Genomic DNA, 18468 nt, shown 5'->3' on the forward strand with positions numbered 1-18468 from the left:
AATGGGCTGCCCAGGGAAGTGGTGGATTCTCCATCCCTGGAGGTTTTTAAGATGAGACTGGATGTGGCACTTGGTACCATGGTCTGGTAACTGTGGTAGTAGTGGATTAAGGGTTGGACTTGATGATCTCAGAGGTCTTTTCCAAGTCAGCTGATTCTATGATTCTATGCTCCTTTTGATTTGGTAACACTGAATGACGATAGGTGGTTTGTCTTACATCATCATATTTTTTTTTCATATGATCGCTGACTTATTACAGATTAAAAGAATAAAATTCACGTACCTAGCTGTTGGGTCTATAGTGTTTTGGCTGGTGGCATTTCAGAACTGTGAAACACAGCTTTGAGCTGTGATGATGAGAACCACCTTCCTCTACCTTATTTTTTTCAGCTATATCTACTTGATTTCTCTTCCAGAGTAACAACTCTACAGTCACATAAATGGTTTCTGCACTAGAAAGATTATACTAGGGGCGTTTGGAATTTTTGAACTAACTCTGGGTCTGCACAATCACATCCTTCAGAGAGTGAAAATCTCTGCTGTTCCCTCTGGGAACACTTCTTTTGTCAGCTACATGTTCAGTAATCTGTATTGCATCTGAGAAAAAGATCAGTTGAAGAACTGCTACTGAAAGAAACCATGATGTAGGAACCTGGTTCAGGCTTTGTCTCCTGCATAACAGCTGTTTCAAGAACAGTTAACAATGTTTGTAAATATAATTGCATACAATGATGTTAAAACCAAGCATCTAAAAAATGCTTCCAATTTGTAATATACAATGTATTGGATATTTGATTTTTTATGTTTTTGTTGCTTCGTATCTTCATGTTATCTTTTTTCCCTTCTAATTGCTCCCCACTCTCTTCATTTTTGCAATCACTGTCTGGGCTAAATTAGCAATTGTTAAAAAATAAGTTATTCACAAGAGAACACAGTAGTGAGGTTTACTTTTATGAGTTCCTTGATTAACTGTGATTCTATTTTCTTTTCCAACTAACTTGGAGAGACTCTTCCCTTGAGATTAGACATTTTAATTAATACATTCTTCACCTTCCTTCCACTTCTAAATCAAGAACAAACTGTCTAGCATAGAAGGTATGGCTAGAGCCAAATAGTGTTTTGACATAATGATATGCTAATGATATACTGCAGTTGTTATTTAGCCTGTAGCAACAAACAGCTTACGGAGTGATGGTTTTCACGGTTGCAATTTGCTTATGAAGCCATAAGGTCTAGTGAGGAAGGGCTGCTTCCACCTCAGTATTCCCTCAAAGGCGGATTGGTTGATTCTGGACTTTATTCAGGGCCATCTTCAGTGTGGCAGCCTTGTGGGAGGCTAGCAGGGAACATAAAGAGTATGAATGAGCAGTTTAAAAGTTGAAATAAAAACTATATTGTGAGGTGACTTTCCTTGAAAATAACGACTCTACTTCTTCAATGTGCTCAAAAATTACAGAATTCAAATGAGTTTGATAGGCAGTGGCCATTAACAACCAAATTTTCTTTTTCTATTTTATTTCTTTGACAATTATATACCCAATGTTTGGCATTTCTTAAGGATAAAAATTAAACAAACAAAAAACAGGCATGGAAGAATGTAATTTTTATTAGTTGAGAAAAGAATGTTCAACTTTACAATGCCCCAAACTGCTCCAACTTTTGAGTTGCAGGAAGGGTGTATATGACAGCATCCCATATATTCTTCTTGGACCAGAATGATGAGCTGTGGAGTATGATGTTCTACATATAACAAAGTAATAACTGAAAACCTCATATTTTATGCTATTGTTAAAGTCAGTGCTTAAGAACTGTTCAGCCTCCATACTTTTTAGAAAGAAATTTTGTATAAGACCAAATAGAAAGGGATTCTAATCATGGCTGGGTCCTTTGCTGCTATCATGCCTTGATCATTGATGACATTTTCAACCTGCTGAAAGGAGCTTGTAGCCAGGTGGGGATCGGCAGCAACTAGTGACAGAGCCTCCAGCTGCACCAGGGGAGGTTCAGGTTGGACATCAGGGAGAATTTCTTCATAGAAAGAATTGTTAAACATTGGAATGGACTGGCCAGGGCAGTGGTGGACTCACCATCCCTGGAGGTGTTCAAGAAATGACTGGACATGACACTTAGTGCTATGGTCTAGTTGACAAGGAGATCGGTCAAAGATTGAACTTGATGATCTTGGAGGTCTTTTCCAAGCTAAATGACTCTGTGATTCTGTTACTCTGTTTATTAAGTGATTCAAAGTGAGGAAAGAAAAGTGTGAAGGGACTTTGTTGACTTGACATATACTTTCTGTGTATCTTAGCAGAAAAAATATTTTAGGAGAAAGAAAAACTACAGTTCTCAAAGTACTGTACTGGTCTGGTTCTTCTGGAGGGCAAGAAAAGTCAGTACTGCTGATTAGAGTCCTCTATCTTTTCTGTGAGACATTTTTTCTAATGACAACACTTGCTGTTACTACCCACTTGTCTGTGAACATCCTGGAAGCTGCAGATTTGAGTTGCAATCCACAGCTGTCCTGTAAAGACTCGAAATGGCTCTACTGAGTCCTATCAGTGCGATGCCTCCCTCAGCTGCTGGCCGTGCCCCGAGTAACCCCGGAGCAGGTACAGGGAAACCTGCTGTGTAGGCAGCACACAGACCGTGGTTTGAGCTCTGTAATTAAAAGACGTGAGATATTCACCATTTACTGATAATGAGTTTAGATGGAGAGACAACTCATTCTGCTGCTTTCAAGTGTGTTTGGTCGTGGCAGCACCGCACGGCCGAGCCGCTCTCTCTTGCCCGGGGGTTCCTGTCCAGCACTTTTGCCCAGCCCCTCACGGCTGCAGCAGGCACCGAGACCTCGGCCTGTTTCACAGAATCACGGAACTGAAAGGACTCTCTGGAGAGCCTCCAGTCCAACATCTGCTCCCTGCGCACACGCTTACATAAGCGCCCCGCCTGTTTCCCGCGGGATGGGATGGGACGTGGTCCGCTGGGATCGATGGGCACCGCCCGGGGCCGTGAGCGGGGCCGCGCCGCCGCCGTGGGCGCGCGCGGGGCGCGATACATAACAGCCCGGCGGGCGCGCGCACGCGTGCGCGTCCCGGCAGGAACCGGCGCCACCAAGAGCCGCCTCGCGGCCCCGTGCTCATCCGGGTCCCGCCGCCCCGACCCGCGGGGGGGGGACCAGCCCGCCGTCTCCGCCCTCCCACCGCGGCCCGCTGGCCCCTTGCCGTGCCCGACGGGTGGGACTCCCGCCAAGATCGCGGGCTCTGCGGGCCGCTTCCCGGCCCGGCGCGGGCGCGGGCCCGCCCGGTCCAGCCGTCCGCCCCCCCGGGGCCGGCGGTACCGAACACACCTCAGAAACGTGAGGGCCGGCAGTCACGTGGGGGCGCCGTCGGCCAATGGGCGGCGGGGGGCGGGGCGGAGCGGCCGGCGCAGCCCCGCGCCCGGCGCAGTCACAGGGCGAGCGGCGAGGAGGCGGCGGCATTGGCACGGACGGCGCTTTCCTTGGGCACGGCGCGCTCGCCGCCCCGCAGCCACCGCCGGACACAGCGCTCCCTTCCTCCCTTCGGCCCCGCTCTCCCCGGCGCGGGGGCCCCGCGGGGTGATGCGTCCCCGCTGGGCGGCCGCTCCCGCCGTGTCCGCCGGGTCCTAGAACCGCCCGCAGCGAGGCCCCGCGGGCCGCCCGTCCGCCCGTCCGTGCTCGCCCGGCGGCGCCGGGCCATGAGCGGCCCCGCGGGCGGCGGCGGTTCCCGCTGAGCGCCCGCGCCCGGCATGGGTGTGAACGCCGTACACTGGTTCCGCAAGGGGCTGCGGCTCCACGACAACCCGGCGCTGCGGGAATGCATCCAGGGCGCCGACACGGTGCGCTGCGTCTACATCCTGGACCCCTGGTTCGCCGGCTCCTCCAACGTGGGCATCAACAGGTGGCGGTGAGTGCGGGGCGCCGCGGGGCCCTAATCCCCGCGTTATGTATGCGGTCACGCTGCCTCCCCACCATCCCCTCCCCTCCGCGGCCGATTGGGCCGCCGCCAGCGCCGGCTTCCCCTGCCCGCCCGCCCTCCCCGCGGCACCGCCGCTGTTACGTATCCGGCCCTGCGCCCGCCCGGACCGCGGAGCCCGGCCAGGGAGCGGCGAGAAGGAACCGGGCAGTGCGGGGCCGGAGGGCCGTGGCTTCCCGGGGAAGGGGGTCCTTGTTCCCGGTCCCTCGCCCGCTGCTGCCGGGCGGAAGGTCCCGTGGGGAGCAGCCCGGAGGCCTTGCACTGTCTCGGGACCTCTGGGCAGCTGGGAACCCCAGGGCGACTTCCCCAGCCCCAGGGTGACTCCGTCCCGGAAAAGCTGTGAAGCTGCTCGCTTAGCTCACAAAGCAATTTCTCAGAATAGCGTTCCTGCAGGGAGGAATATCTTGAGTTGGAAGGGACACAAAAGGATCACAGAGTCCAGTTCCTGGCCCTGCACAGGACAGCCCCAAGAATCCCACCATGTGCCTGAGATCAATGTCCAAACGCTTCTCGAGCTCTGGCAGATTTGGTGTGCACTGTTCCTTTCCGGAGCATGCAGATCTCTTCCTACACCTTCAATCCTCCCACTGAATACAGAAATGAACTTTACTGTGGAGCTGTGACTGGTGCTCCCACACTAAATGTGTCCCATAGTAAGGCAGAGGTTAAAGGGACTTCTGGCCATGCTTGTCATGTGAAGTTAGTTAAAACATCACTAAGGATCTGAAAATTGTTACCCTTTAAAAAGGGTTGATAATGCAGGAGGGTTTGTGTCTATCCATCTGGTGTCAGGAACATGAAATGCTTGTGAACTTAGCCTGCCCAGACTATGATGCTATGATTGCCTAATTATGGAACAAGCACAATGAAACTTGGCTTAACATTACATCATAGAAGAGTAACAAAGTTTAGATACGTTTCAGTATGGGTTTCGGTTCACTTCAAGGATTATTTCTTTGAGATTTAATTAATTTGTATCCCAGGTTATTAAATAACTTACCAACAAAGTAACTTGCCTTTGGAGGTTTTGGGGTTTTTTTTCAAATTTTGAGAAGTTTTTTTTATGGTCCTATGTCTGGTTTTCAGGAGATAGAAATACTAAAAATGTCTTCTGTGGAGTTTAACTTGGAGGTTATTCCATTTTCACTGACAAAAATAATGTTCATACCACTGAAGAATAATAATTGTTAAATACTTCCCTTCTCTGAGGTTCATGTTGTACATTTCTTTTATAGAGACTTTTAATTGTTTTAGTTTTGAAGGGGATAAGTTTTTTTAATAACATTTTGACTTATAAAGAAGCTTAGAGGTCTTAGTTTTGTGGACAAAGCATGAACAGCTACTTAAGTTTTAAAAGAATGTGGGCAATTGGCACAAATTTTAAAGTGTTAAGGAAATCAAGTCTTAAGAATACTTCATATGTCTCTAATGTGCTTTGCAGTTGAAATGCTAAACAGTTTTTGCTTATATTCTCTGAGCTAGTGAATGATAGACAAATGCGAACTTTGATTCCAGCAGAAGGAAGTTCATGTCTTGAGTGCTATTTCCATGGTTCTTCAATGACTATGGAATATGATCATTAGCTAATCCAGTCCTTGAGTATGTTTCTGTGTGATATATTTGCTGGTTGGTTTACTTTAACAGTGTTCTTGCTGTTCTAAAAGACAGCTAGTCCCTCCACTGCATTCTGCATTTGAAGAAAACCACCTTTTTTTAGTTGCTGGTTAGAGGGACTGAATTTTTGGGTAAATTACAACTCCCCTATCCAAAGCAGTTCAGATGGTCTCCTGGGGCTCAAATGTCCTCGAGGCACAAGCTGCACATGGATTTGAGTAGAAAATCTTGCTGCCTGCATAGCCTGCTTTTGTGAGATCTTCAGGTTTTTTCAAGTTTAAAAGAACCATAACTTTATAGACTAACTGGCTGCTAAAGCTGTATGTTTATTATGGTGGTTCTTAATAAATTTATATTTAAATGAACAGTTACTAGTTTGGTATGAATCCATTTTAGGTTCCAGTAGTTTGAGTTTATTTTTAACTAATGCAAACACAGATATTCACAGAATGTATACACAAGACTTATGATGCAGTTTTTTGGTTTGCCAGTCTCATTTCACACTTGTAATTAATGATCAAGCATTTTATGTTTTTGGTCACTTGATGACTGTCAGCAAGATCCTTGCTTACATGTCTGTGGAGTAGTGTGTTGAATTAGTTGAAAACATATTAGTTAAGACTAAGAGCAGAAGCCCTTCAGCATTAGGAACATGAGTCAAATTTAATCTCCTGGTGTGAATTTACGTTGGTCCTTTCCTAATTTGAGTTGATTGACACCAAGAGTTTATGTTCTGGTCTGTGTATTGTCCTAGTGCCCTTGGCAAAAATCTTCTCTGTCAAAGTATGACTAACACAATGGATATGAGGAAAAATGGTGAAAGAATACAATAAACCAGAAGGTTTAGTTTCTTGTTAGAGTAAACTCTGCAGAGTCACAAGTTACAGTTCATTTTAACAAGTATGTGTTAAATCTGGCAAATAGCAACCTTTAGTACAGAGGTGCTTTCTGATTAACTTTTTAAACAGTCATGTAACAATTGCGAACTAATATTTTTGTGTAATTGCGCTATTGTGCAAGTCTAATTACTAAGCAGTCACATGGTCTTACTGACCTCCTTTCTCTTGGCATTCAGCCTACCTGTTCTAAATTCATGAATGCTACGTAACAAATGCCAGGGCCTCCCTCAACTCACTTCGTTTTTTTTCCTGGTTCTGTTCTGTTTCTTCTTATTGTTCCTTTTTTCAAGTTGTCACATAGATCAAGATATGCTTTCGTTGAGACATGTTTTTTCTATGTAATGAGTTCACAGTGTTGTTCACAGATCAACACCTGAGAGAGAGAAGTTATTCGGTGCAGTAAAAAGTGATGGAGAAATGGTGGAGGGAGATATTAAATGGAAAATCAAGCTAAGGCTCTCTTAAAGAAAGTTTTGTCAATTGCTATTAAACATTTGGCACCAGAATTAGCTCACATCTAATTGTGTCAACAGAGTACACAAAGAATGTAACTTGCATACTCCAACAAGTAACCATTACCTACTTCTGAAAAAATCTGTTTGTGCTCACAAACTTTTCCATATTAAGGAGAATGGGATCTCATGTTTTGCAAAATCACTTAGGGAAGGGTTTCATTTAGCCCTGGTTTTAGTAGAGAGTGGCAATTGATCACAATACTTGAAAAGAAATGCAAACATTCTGTTAGTTGCTGCATAAGAATTTACTTTGGGTAATAATTTACTACTTTTAGTTTGTCTTTTTGACTGTGTATGTATGTCTTTGATATGCTAGTTAAAATGCTGGTGTGCAGAAATTGATTTTGTAAAGATAGATACTCTGATCTTGCCAAGCCTTGTCTTTCTTTTTTTAATCATTCCTGAAGAGAACAAATTTCACTTCTAAAGTAAGAGCAATAAAATTTATTTTGTATATCTATTAGATTTTTTGATAATATTGATGTGTTCAACATCCCGCTAAGTTAGCTGCTATTGTGGCAGATATTGCTATTGATTTAGGAGAAAGAAAAGCTGTGGGTTTGTTTTTTTTTTTACACTTGTATTTCAAGCATATGAAAAATGAAAACCTGAGCAAAAAAACCCAAACCAAACCAAAAAAACTCAGAGTTTTATTTCCAGGACAATCACTGCAATTCATGGAAATTGGAACTTGTTTTAAAAAATTAATACTTAGACATCCTTTAGTAGTATCTATTTAATTTTTCTATTTTGTGTGTCTCGTTTTGAAAATATGCTTATAGTTTCATTTTATGTAGCTATGATTTGTCCTGTTTGTTTGGATGGAAAACTGGTGGAGAAAGTTTGTCAACAAAATTATTCTGTGAGTAGTTTCAGTTTCACGTCTGTACTTCAGGCAGGCAAAATTTGTGTATTGTACTTATTAATTTTGGTGACATGCTTGGTATGTTAAAAGGAATGCACTGAAATATTTGACTTCCCTGCTAAAGACATCTCTTTAAGTTTCTTTTCATGCTGTAGCACTTATGATGAAAATCTATTTGATTTATGAAATATTTAACATCAAGCCCACCAAAGGCTCTCTGTCACTCCCCTCCTCAGTTGGATAGGGAAGAGAAGATACAATGAAAGGCTTGTGGGTTAAGATAAGGACAAGGAGAGGTCATTTAGCAATTACCATCACAGGGAAAATGTATTAATTTAGCTTAATTTATTACCAATCAAATCAGAATGGGCTAATGAAAAATAAACTGAATTCTTAAAGCACCTTTCTCCCATGCCTCCCTTCTTCCTGGGCTCAACTTTGCTCCCATTTTCTCTACCTCCTATCCCCCAGCAACACAGGGGGATGGGGAATGGGGATTTTGGTCAGTTCATCACACTTTGTCTCTGCTGCACCTTCCTCCTTGGAGGGGAGGACTCCTCACAGTCTTCTGTGCTCTAGTGTGGGATCCCTCCCAGGGAAGACAGTCCTCCACAAACTTCTCCAATGTGAGCGCTTCTCGTGGGCTACAGTTCTTCATGAACTGCTCCAACATCGGTCCCTTCCACAGGGTTCCACCTGTCAGGAACTGACTGGTCCAGTGTTGGGTCCCCTCTGGGGTCACAAGTACTGCCAGCAAACCTGCTCCAGTGTGGGTTCTGCCCTGCACGGGTCCACAGGTCCTGCTGGGAGCCTCATCCAGCACTGGCTTCCCACAGGGTCACAGCCTCCCTTGGGCAGTGTAGGAATCTCCATGGGCTGCAAGTGGATATTTGCTCCACCATGGACCTCTGTGGGCTGCAGGGGGACAGCCTGCCTCACCATGGTCTTTACCATGGGCTGCAGGGGAATCTCAGCTCTGGCACCTGGAGCACCTCCTCACCCTCCTCTCTCCCTGACCTGAGTGTCTGCAGAGTTGTTCCTGTCACATATTCTCACTCCTCTCTGGCTGCAATTGCTCCTGAGCAGTAATATTTTCCCCTTCTTAAATATGTTACCCCAGAGGTGCTACCTTGGCCAGTGGCAGGTCTGTGTTGGAGCTGTCTGTCATTGGTCTTGAAAGACATTTGGGAAGTTTCCAGCAGCTTCTCACAGCAGCCACCCATGTGACCTCCCTGCTAACCAAAACCTGGCTGTGCAAACCCAATACAATCCATGATACCCTTTAATGAGTAGCTTCGCCTGTAGTGCAGTGTGTGCCACTTGGAGCACTTTTGTTCAACCAGCCCACTAAATTGAGGGCGAATAATCTGTAAAAAATCTGTAGCTCCTTTTCAGAGTTGCATGTTGTGATGGGATGCCCTCAGTTCCTTGATTCCCTCTATAATTCGTGTTATATGATCGAGTCCTATTACAAAGTACGTCACCGAAGCACACTGACGTATGTCCTCATGGGTTTAATCCTGCGTTGTTGATGAAAGGGTTGGTTCCACCCTTTTATGATAGCTCACAGCCCTGTGGTGAGCCACTTCAGCTCATCAATCTGTCCAAAAGAGATTAATTACCAGTTTTGGTGGGATTAGCTCTGTGGTAGATTGTGCCAGCAAAAAGGTCACAGTAGTAGTGGTGAAGAGGCGAAGAATGGGAAGGGCAGGTTCCATTTCTTTCAATGGCAGTGTGGATTTGAGCCAGATTACAGTGGCCATGTAACTGTGGCCCGCGTTGCTCATGTGTGTACTAACCACAGGCTGGTTTTTGGAAGAGGATTATTGGTTTCTTCTGTGACTTGCCATTTGTTGACACCCTTCGAAGTTATATTGTTGAAAATAAGTGTTGGCCTTTTTACTGTGTTATGGAAAAGGCACAATTTATTTTCTGTCAAACTGTCAGAATGTGAGAAATAAACCTGCTAGCTGAGAAATTGCACTATGCTTGTTTCCTTATTTTGGTGAAGGATCTTGTATCACCAGATTCTGTAATGTAATTATTATTAAATTGGACAAGAAGACTAGGCTGGTTGGTCTAGAGAGAGCAAGTGGTACTCCAAATCCAATTTTATACTAAGTGTTCAGTAAGTTGTTTTTTGCAAATAGCAGTTACTGTAGGCCAGAAGAATTCAAGTGAGCATTTTTTACAGTTTGCTTTTTTGACTGAAAGGAATCTTAATTCCTAAGGTAAGAAGTTTTGAGGTTTTAGATGCTGGTTTTACATCGCTGATGTCTGGATTTGTGGATATCAAGAGAAGACCTGGGTAGTTCTTGATATGTAAAAGTAGTGTGTGGACTTTGAGTACCAAGGGAGAAATGTAGTTTTGAAACAACTGAATAGTATTATTTCAGTCTTCTTTCACTCGAGACAAGTAATCTATTTTTATTTTACTTAAGTATCAATAGATCACATTCTTTATTTGAGTAGGGGAAGGTATTCTGTCTGCAACTTGCAGTGTTACCTGCTCTGGTCACAAAAGAGGAGGGTGATAACCCCCAACAAACACCATCTGTGGTGACTGTGAAAGTAGCTGTATTTAGGCAATCAAGAATACAGAATTTTATTTTTTTTTCCCTTAACTGATCAGTATGTAGCAGTGTCAATGAATTCTGCAACAGTTGTTCAAAGCAAGTTATTTTATATATTATCATTCTCTTTTGGCCATTTTAATGCAATAAAGTATATTCTCCTCCAGTTTATGAAAATGTCTTTATTCCTACCAATGCAAGCTACTCTTTAAACATATTATGCAAGTATTGCAGAAAAGCCCGTTTATCATTGCATACTGCCTGAACTTTTTGGTTTCTTGCAGTTTATGTACAGATTGGAAGCCTTTATTTTCAGAAGTGATTCTTTTCCATGCTCTGTCTCAGTGGCTGGCAGGTTTTCAGGTTAGTTATATAACCTGTGATAGGAGGAAGGTCAAGCTGCCGGCAAAGTCGGCCATTTTTTCAGTGTAGAAGTCACACTAAAGCCTGTGATGTATTTATTTGCATATTGAAAGAAACTCTTTGCTTCAGGGAATTTTGTGACCTTCCCATAGTGACCTAAAAAGGCAAAAGTGAGCTTGATCATGAGTCAGTTGTGTAAGTAGTGTGAGTGTACGTGGCTTTGTGTTCCATGGGCTTACTCATTTGCATGTCACATTTTAGCAGGTTTTATAGCTGTACCTTTGGTAACCTCTAGGAAAGGACTGGATTTGATTACCAGAGTAAGAACTTCATCGTATTCTGGTGCAATACATTTCACTGGATTTCTCAGAACTCTGAATTTATTGTGGAGCAAGGCTAATTTGTGTGCTTCTGTGTACTTCTGGCTTCCACGTTCTTTGCAATCTAGGTCAAGAGGTGAACTATAATTGTTCTTCTGACCCTGAAGCCTCCATTTGTTTTTCAGGTCACCATAAAGCTTTTGCTTTCATTGCTTTGGAGTTTTGTGTGTGTAAATGTTTTTTCTATAAGGTAATAAAGCTTTAGCGGAGGTGAAGGATAGACTGGAAAGGACAGGTCAGTATTTCAATGTTCTGTTCAAGTGTGTGAGTGGAGATGGCTGTGGCAAAAGTCTACATGTATGTCTATACTTTTGGAACAGTTACAAATATGAGAGCATACCAATTATTGGTGGAGATAATAAAAATGAACACTTAAGCTTTGTTAGCATTAGTTTAGACAGTAACTGAGCTTCAGTGAACAGAACTTCCTAAAATATGCATAGTTTTTTGTAAATTCTGTACTTTTTTATTCTTTTTTAGAAATTGCATTAGTATTTGAAAGGTCTGAAATTCAATGTTGGTAAACCTGGGTAGGAAATAAGAATTTCATAATACTCAGGGTTTCAGAAGTAAATTCAGGTGTCAAACTATTGCTTATAATCTCTTTGAAAAGTGCTAATGCAACAAGTTTCTTGCAATAAAACAAAACCTATTCAGATTATCAGCGATCGAAGGGATTTCACATGGTTGAACATTGGTTAGGATGTGTCCTGCAAATCTGATTTCTGTGTTGACAGGCATGTGGTGATATCCACCTTTGTGTTATACATTGCTTCCTCCTGCAGCTAAACTAGGTACATTTTCTAGGCCTGCTTTAGAAATTTACTGTTTCTTGCTGTTTTCTGATTTGTAGAAAAGCATTTCCTTTCCTGTTCACTCACATGCATTTCTTTTCTAACATCTATAAGGATGCTTGTGGCTCTTTCACAGACCTGAAAAGTAAAGGCTGTAAAGTTCCTGCCCTGTAAGTTTATCCTTTCAGAACACAAGTCCCTATCCCTTCAAAACGAAAACCAGAAAAGTGAAAAAATTCTGTTTAAGCTCATATGGGGATGTTGTAAAGTATGAAGACATGTTATTAATTCTTCAGTGATGGAGATGAAATGTCTACAGCACAGGTTACTTAGGAACAATTCCTGAAAGGAAAACTTGGGGTTTTCTATCTGTTTTCAATCCAAAGTGTGAAATACATGACCTAGGAAATGCTTTATTTTTTATAGTAAGGAACCTGTGGAGTTCAGTGACAGGTGAGGGTGAAGGGTAAACTGTGCTGCAAGTGGCGGGGGGGAGGAGGGTAAAGTAGTGACTGAAAGAACAGAAATAGGAGAGGGCAACTTGAATCAGGAAGAGGAATAAATAAATAGATAACTTGTTCATGTGGGCTGCTTGTTGCTTCAGGCCTTACATAGTTCATAAAACATGGTCGTGGTCTGCCTGGTTACAAGTTTGCTGTGCACTGAAGGTACAGAAAGTCATGACAAGCTTTACCTGAGTTTCACTATCTCTGCAGTTTTGAAGTTCTGGAGAAGCATACAGAGAATTGTGAAACTACATTTTACAGAGCAACTGGCATTGAAAGTAGTTAATAATTTGATTTCCAATATATTGGATTCGCTGAAGAATAGAGTAAATGTTGTCTTTCCTGTGTTCTCTTGTGAGTTTCCTCTGAGTTGAAATTTTCTGTCTGTAAATTTTGTGGCATTGAGGGATTTTTTTTTTCCATTTTTTCTCCTTCATATTTCATATTCTAGGGAATAAACAAGTTCTTTTTTTTCTAGTAGTCTTAAAGCAGAAGAAAACATTCCAACTTTCAGCAGAGATTGCCTATTGTTTTTTTCCTGTTTCCCCTCTCATGGGAAAAGCATGACTACATCTGCAAACTGAGACATGCATTTAAAAGAAAATATTCTGCAGAGTAATTTTTTGCCATCCAGTTTTCAGAAGGGTCTTTGATTGGGGATGAGGTTGCATTTTGGTTTTGTTCTTTGTTTGTAAGTCTTGCTGTGAGTGAACTCCAGAAGTCGAAACCATCCAAGTCTTAATGAGGGTGATCAAGCAAAGGATGGCATCTGAATTATTTGTTTTATTTGGGTTGCCTAGGGATAATTCCTGTGACTTTCCATCATTATTTTTCAGTAGATGACAGGCTTAATAAGGTCTGGTTTACTGTGCTTTATCTGTTTCTTTTTAGACAGGGGAGCTATTTGTTGTTTACTGCTATTACACAGTATATCCTAAATCCTGTGAATGCTTCTTTAAACGACTTGCTATAAGAGACTTTAATATTTTTTTCTCTCCAGCATACTCTTTCATTGGTATGACTTGGAAACATCTACTGATGTGCAGTTTCTTCAGTTTATGACAAAGCAAAAAGTTGTAAATTGCTGTGATGTTGACTCTTCAGCTTTAATTGTGGTGTATTTCCCCCTTTTATTTCAAGGCTTTCTTAATCTAAGGAGATCCCTATAAAATTGGTTTTGATCATATAGTTCATGGTGTTCTTCAGTGAGATGGGGTTTTTCATTCAATTGAAATTTCCTTTCTGTAAACTAGTTGGCAGTAAATACACTGGTGAGAAGTACTTTATTTCAGGAGTAATGTATCTTTCTTCTAAGCCATGAGGAAAATCATGAGTTTGTGGGGGATAATGTGAATCCTCCTATTATTACATTTTAGAATTTGGCCTTCTGCATTCTTTTAAATATAACTCCACCAACCTGTCTCTTTCAGTGCCAACACTGAAATACTGTGTTAGTTTTACAAGGCAAAGTTCTTCAATGCTGCATTTACTGAAAGTTTTAGTCCAGTTCATTACTACTTCTATATAAGACAGCACAATGGAGCTTGCATTTTTGGCACTGGAGGTCATGCATTCAAATTGAGAAGTGTTACTAGTGATCATGTGTTGCTCTTGCAGCAGCAGCCTTTCCTGTTTTTTCATAATTATACAGTTTTTTGCTTCTACTAGTCCTTCTTCCTTCCAGAATCCAACCTTTGCAGTTGCTGCTCTAGGGCTTGTCAAGTGCAGTGGTAAAGTAAAAAATAATTTTTAGGGGGTTTGGATGGTTTTTTAAATATTCGGTTTGAAGAGTATTAGATTTTTAGGAACAGTTATCTCAATATAAGTGATTTGTACCCAAGTGAAGGTGTGGAGGAAATTTCAAAAGCTTTTCCGCTCTCTGTACCATATTGTCACCAATTGCAGTTTTTCCTGCTGAACTTAGAAGTTTTAAGAAGACGTAAGGTAAAGTAACCTTTGGAGAGCTTTTCTGTGTTCTTTGTTTTTCTGCTTTTATCAAATGGGCTGTATCTGTCAGAATCCTTCTGTTAACTGGAGTTTTAATTAGGGTGTACTATATGGTAATGCCTGGCTTGCCTTTTCTTGGAATGAGTTGGTTTTTTACTTGGAAGTGTTAGTCTTCTTCTTGTAGCTCTTACATTTTACCTTCAATTAAAGCTTTTGAACTTGGAATTGGATAAATTGATCAAAAACCACCTAAGTACAAGTCAGTCTGATTGATGTTTGAAACCTTACAGGCTTATTTCTACAGAGATAATTATTTCCTTTATAGGTTTAAGATATACTTTAATGAAAACTTGCACTGGTGATCTTTTTTCCTTTGTCGTAAGGTAATAGTTATTAACAGCAACAGGAAACAGGAAATTTTGTAATTGTCAACATTTCTTCCTAAATTTGTAAGGTACCTTTATCTCCCCTCTCCAGCCCATGCAGGGTTAAATGGGGTTTAAAAACATGTTAGCTTTACCTGCCATTCACCAGGGTTTTTCTTTTATGCAGATTTAGTTATTTAGATCTGTAATGAAGGATCACATCCATTAGCCTGTGCTTGAATGGTGGTGTTGGAGCAGCCTGTTTGTGCCGAAGTTTGATGCCAGCTGTTGACTCTGGCAGGGGACACGCTGTTCACGAGCTGCTGTTCCTTTTCACACCTTTCCTTTCCATTCTTTATCAGTTCCTCCAATTTTGAACACTGGCTTGATACTCCTTGAACTCTGAGCTCATATTAGGTTTCACTTAACCTTTAGCCACTAACGCTTCTAAATATGACACAGAGGAGCAGAACCGACCTGCTGCTTGTACTTGCTCAAATGAAGCCTTTCTCTGTCCCAGCTAGGAATAAAGTTCGGCTGTGGTGCAGGAATCCTCTTGGAGCAGCTCCATAGGGAAGGAAAATTCGGCTCTTACTACAATGGTTACGTATAACTGGAAAAGTAGGTCATTGTGGCAGGGAGTAGTCCAAACAGCCGCCTGGTTGCTGCAGCAACGACCTACTTTACGGAACTATTTTTGTTGATTCATATTGAAACTTCTTAAAAGTGCTATAAGGAAATGATCAGGTTATGAGATATGTAACAATGAAAGCTGCAGGCTCTGTGGACTCTCCTCCTCTCCCCCACCCTCCCCTCTCTCTTTGGTCTTGCCTTGTCATGTTGGTTGGATGTAGGGGGATTAAAGCAAATAAGGTTTGGTTTTATTCAGTTTGACCTTTAGTGGGAAACATCTCTTTTTGCTTGAAGGTTCTGCATAGCCATAATATTTATAATTGGTGATTAAGTTTCCAGAGTTCAGCACCTACAAATCTTCCGCTATCAATTCTGTCTATAGAAATAACTTTAGAGTTAAAACAACAACAACAACAACAACAAAATGCTCCTTTTTCTTAAAAATTTTCTTTCTTGGCCACTGGAACAGACTCTCCAGGGAAGTGGTCTCACAGCACCAAGCCTGCCAGAGTTCAAGGAGTGCTTGGAAAACACTGTCAGGCACATGGGGCTGTCCTTGTGATTCTTGGGGCTGTCCTGTGCAGAGCCAGGAGTTGGACTCAGTGATCCTTGTAGTTCCCTTCCAACTCAGGGTATTTCTATGATTCTATGAGTATTACTTTTCTGGAATGCTAATAGTTTCTCTTGCTATTCAACTGCTCTTATGTTAACCACTTTGTCTCCAACAAAGTTTATCCACCTTCAGGAAGGTGGGCTTGGAGCCTGCCCCTTTTTTATTTTCAAATTGGCAGTGTTCCTGTCTGCGTCTTTTGTTTTGCTATTAATTCTAATGCTGGAACAAGCAACCTGGAAAAAAATACAGTGATTCTGTGTAGAATTATATTCTCCAGTTGTCTACCTTTATTCTTTCAATAAAGTAATAAAAAAAATCTGTCACTGGTGTTCAGGAAGTGAATTTTGGTAATTCATTCTTGTCTTCTGAAAGAAATAGGTAGACAGGGAAAATGCAAAAATAAAGTTTTTATAGTAAAGGTTTCATTCTTCATAAAATACTGCTTTATCTAAACTACTATGACTTCTCCAGGGATGACTGAATTTCACTTTTTAGTTATCAGTCTCCTGCGTAACTGTACTGTGTAACTTCAAGATCAATTTAGTTACTTCAAGTGAAGTACTTGCAGTTGGTCCTGACCTTCAGTATTTCAGAGAACTGCAGTAGTTCTGGCAGATGAAGATAGCACATTTATCTAGAGGTTATTTGAATTTTTCCATCTTGAACTATTCTTCAGTCCTGTTTTCCAGGACTTATGTTACTGAGCTCTGTGCATCTTCTGCATCCGCTCTAGACTTTGAGATGGAAGGCCCCTGCAGCATGAAGTTACCTCCATTAGTCTACCCACACACTAAGGAAGTTTGGGGCAAAGTGGAGGTTTTTGGTGTTTACGCAGCGTGATAAACAAAGCTGTGTTTCAGTTTTTTGTTTGGGATTTTTAAATTTTTTTTTTTCTACGTGATTACACAAAAACCTGAATACATTTTGATCATGTTTACCTTGTATTCAGGTATAAATGACTACTTTCAGTTCTGAAAGATCAGTTCAGAATATTTTTGCCTTTTGATTCATAAGAGTAGCAATGGAAATTAAGACAATGCTGAGTGTCTGATCACCATAAGGTGGGTACCAGTCAATTTTAATTAAGATTTCCAGGAATAGCTTCAGGATAATTTTTTTTTCTGTTTTCCAAGCTTTCTACCAATTTCTGTGCTTGCTAAAGGATTTCATCTCTATCCTTAATTCTCTTCTATTAGTTTAATAGATTTTTCAGATATGGGAAGCCAGAGATGATGGAATTGTACCTTAAGGACTTGCAATTTATACAGTGTAGTTGAGAAATATATTTATTTTAGATACTGTTTCATTTCTAGGGAACTTAAAACTGTGCAAAATTTTACTAACACTAATTGTAACCTTAAAAAGTCACTTTAATGTAAGGAAAGTAAAATGGTTTTATTAAACTAAATAAAGGGCAGCGTAAAATCTGTCCTTCGGAATCAGATTGCAAGACTATCTTGTTAGAGTGCTCTTATCGTGCTTGCTCTTTTGAAATAAGCCATAGCTGTTACTTTCTCATGGACAGCTTAAATTGCCAAAAAAACGTGGCTGAACTGTTTTATAAAGCAGGCCAGCTCTGGTTTAATTACATCAAGCCTTATTAGCTGCTCATTTAAATAAGAGAACTTGGATACATGAGAATAGGGTGTTTCAATTTATTTATATATGAGCATGTCTGTATTCTCAAGTAACTTAGTTTTGTAATTTGCTCTTAGGTAATATTTTCCCAGCTGTCCCCAGTACAGTTTGTTTGCTCTTGGGTTTTCCTTTGAGGATCCAACCGGTTTCACTCTGGAAAGAGCAAGCATAAGGAATTAAAGTCAAACAATAAAGACTTTGATTTATCAGATTGGAATTAGAGGATTAGGAAAAAATAAACACAGAATATATATGTTAATGAATGGAAGACATTGGAGGAAAGAGATTTAGGAAGCTGTTAGTCTCCTATCACCAGAAGGCTGACCTTTGTAACATGAAGTAATTTGAGATGTTCGTTTCTAGTTATATGAGAATAGTTTAGATGAGTAATAGGTGCCCTTTGAATGTGAAGTTAAGATTCAGACTTTTTAGAAGCTAAATACACTATTTGCTGTGATGTATGGCTCACAAAATAGGAACCAAATACAGATTGCTATTTCACGGAATCACAGAATGGTTGGGGTTTGAAGGGACCTCTGGAGATCATCAAGTCCAACCCCCCCCAATAAGGCAGATTCACCCAAAGCAGCTTGTACAGGATGTGTCTAGATGGGTTTTGAATATCTCCAGAGAAGGAGACTCCACAACTCCTTTGGGCAGCCTGTTCCAGTGATCTGTCACCTTCACAGTAAAAAAACTTTTCCTCGTATTCAAGTGGAGCTTCCTGTGTTTCAGTGTGTGCCCACTGCCCTATACCCTGTCATTGGGAAC

General features: G+C 41.5%; 1 protein-coding gene across 2 annotated transcripts in view; it reads left to right on the top strand.

Annotated features, from left to right (window-relative positions):
* Positions 1-3454: 3454 nt before the first annotated feature.
* The window catches only part of CRY1 (cryptochrome circadian regulator 1), a 39560-nt gene continuing 24546 nt past the window's right edge, over positions 3455-18468 (top strand). Inside the window, exon 1 of one of the 2 annotated variants that reach the window (XM_027657549.1) lies at positions 3455-3923. In XM_027657549.1, the coding sequence (XP_027513350.1) occupies positions 3766-3923 (158 nt within the window). In that variant the 5' untranslated portion in view covers positions 3455-3765. The remainder of the gene's footprint in view (positions 3924-18468) is intronic. The other variant, XM_027657540.1, reaches the window with a different exon arrangement.

This window comes from Corapipo altera, unplaced genomic scaffold (genome assembly GCF_003945725.1).
Source record: "Corapipo altera isolate COAL_440 unplaced genomic scaffold, ASM394572v1 1, whole genome shotgun sequence".
In the NCBI taxonomy this organism is placed as follows: Eukaryota; Metazoa; Chordata; class Aves; order Passeriformes; family Pipridae; genus Corapipo; species Corapipo altera.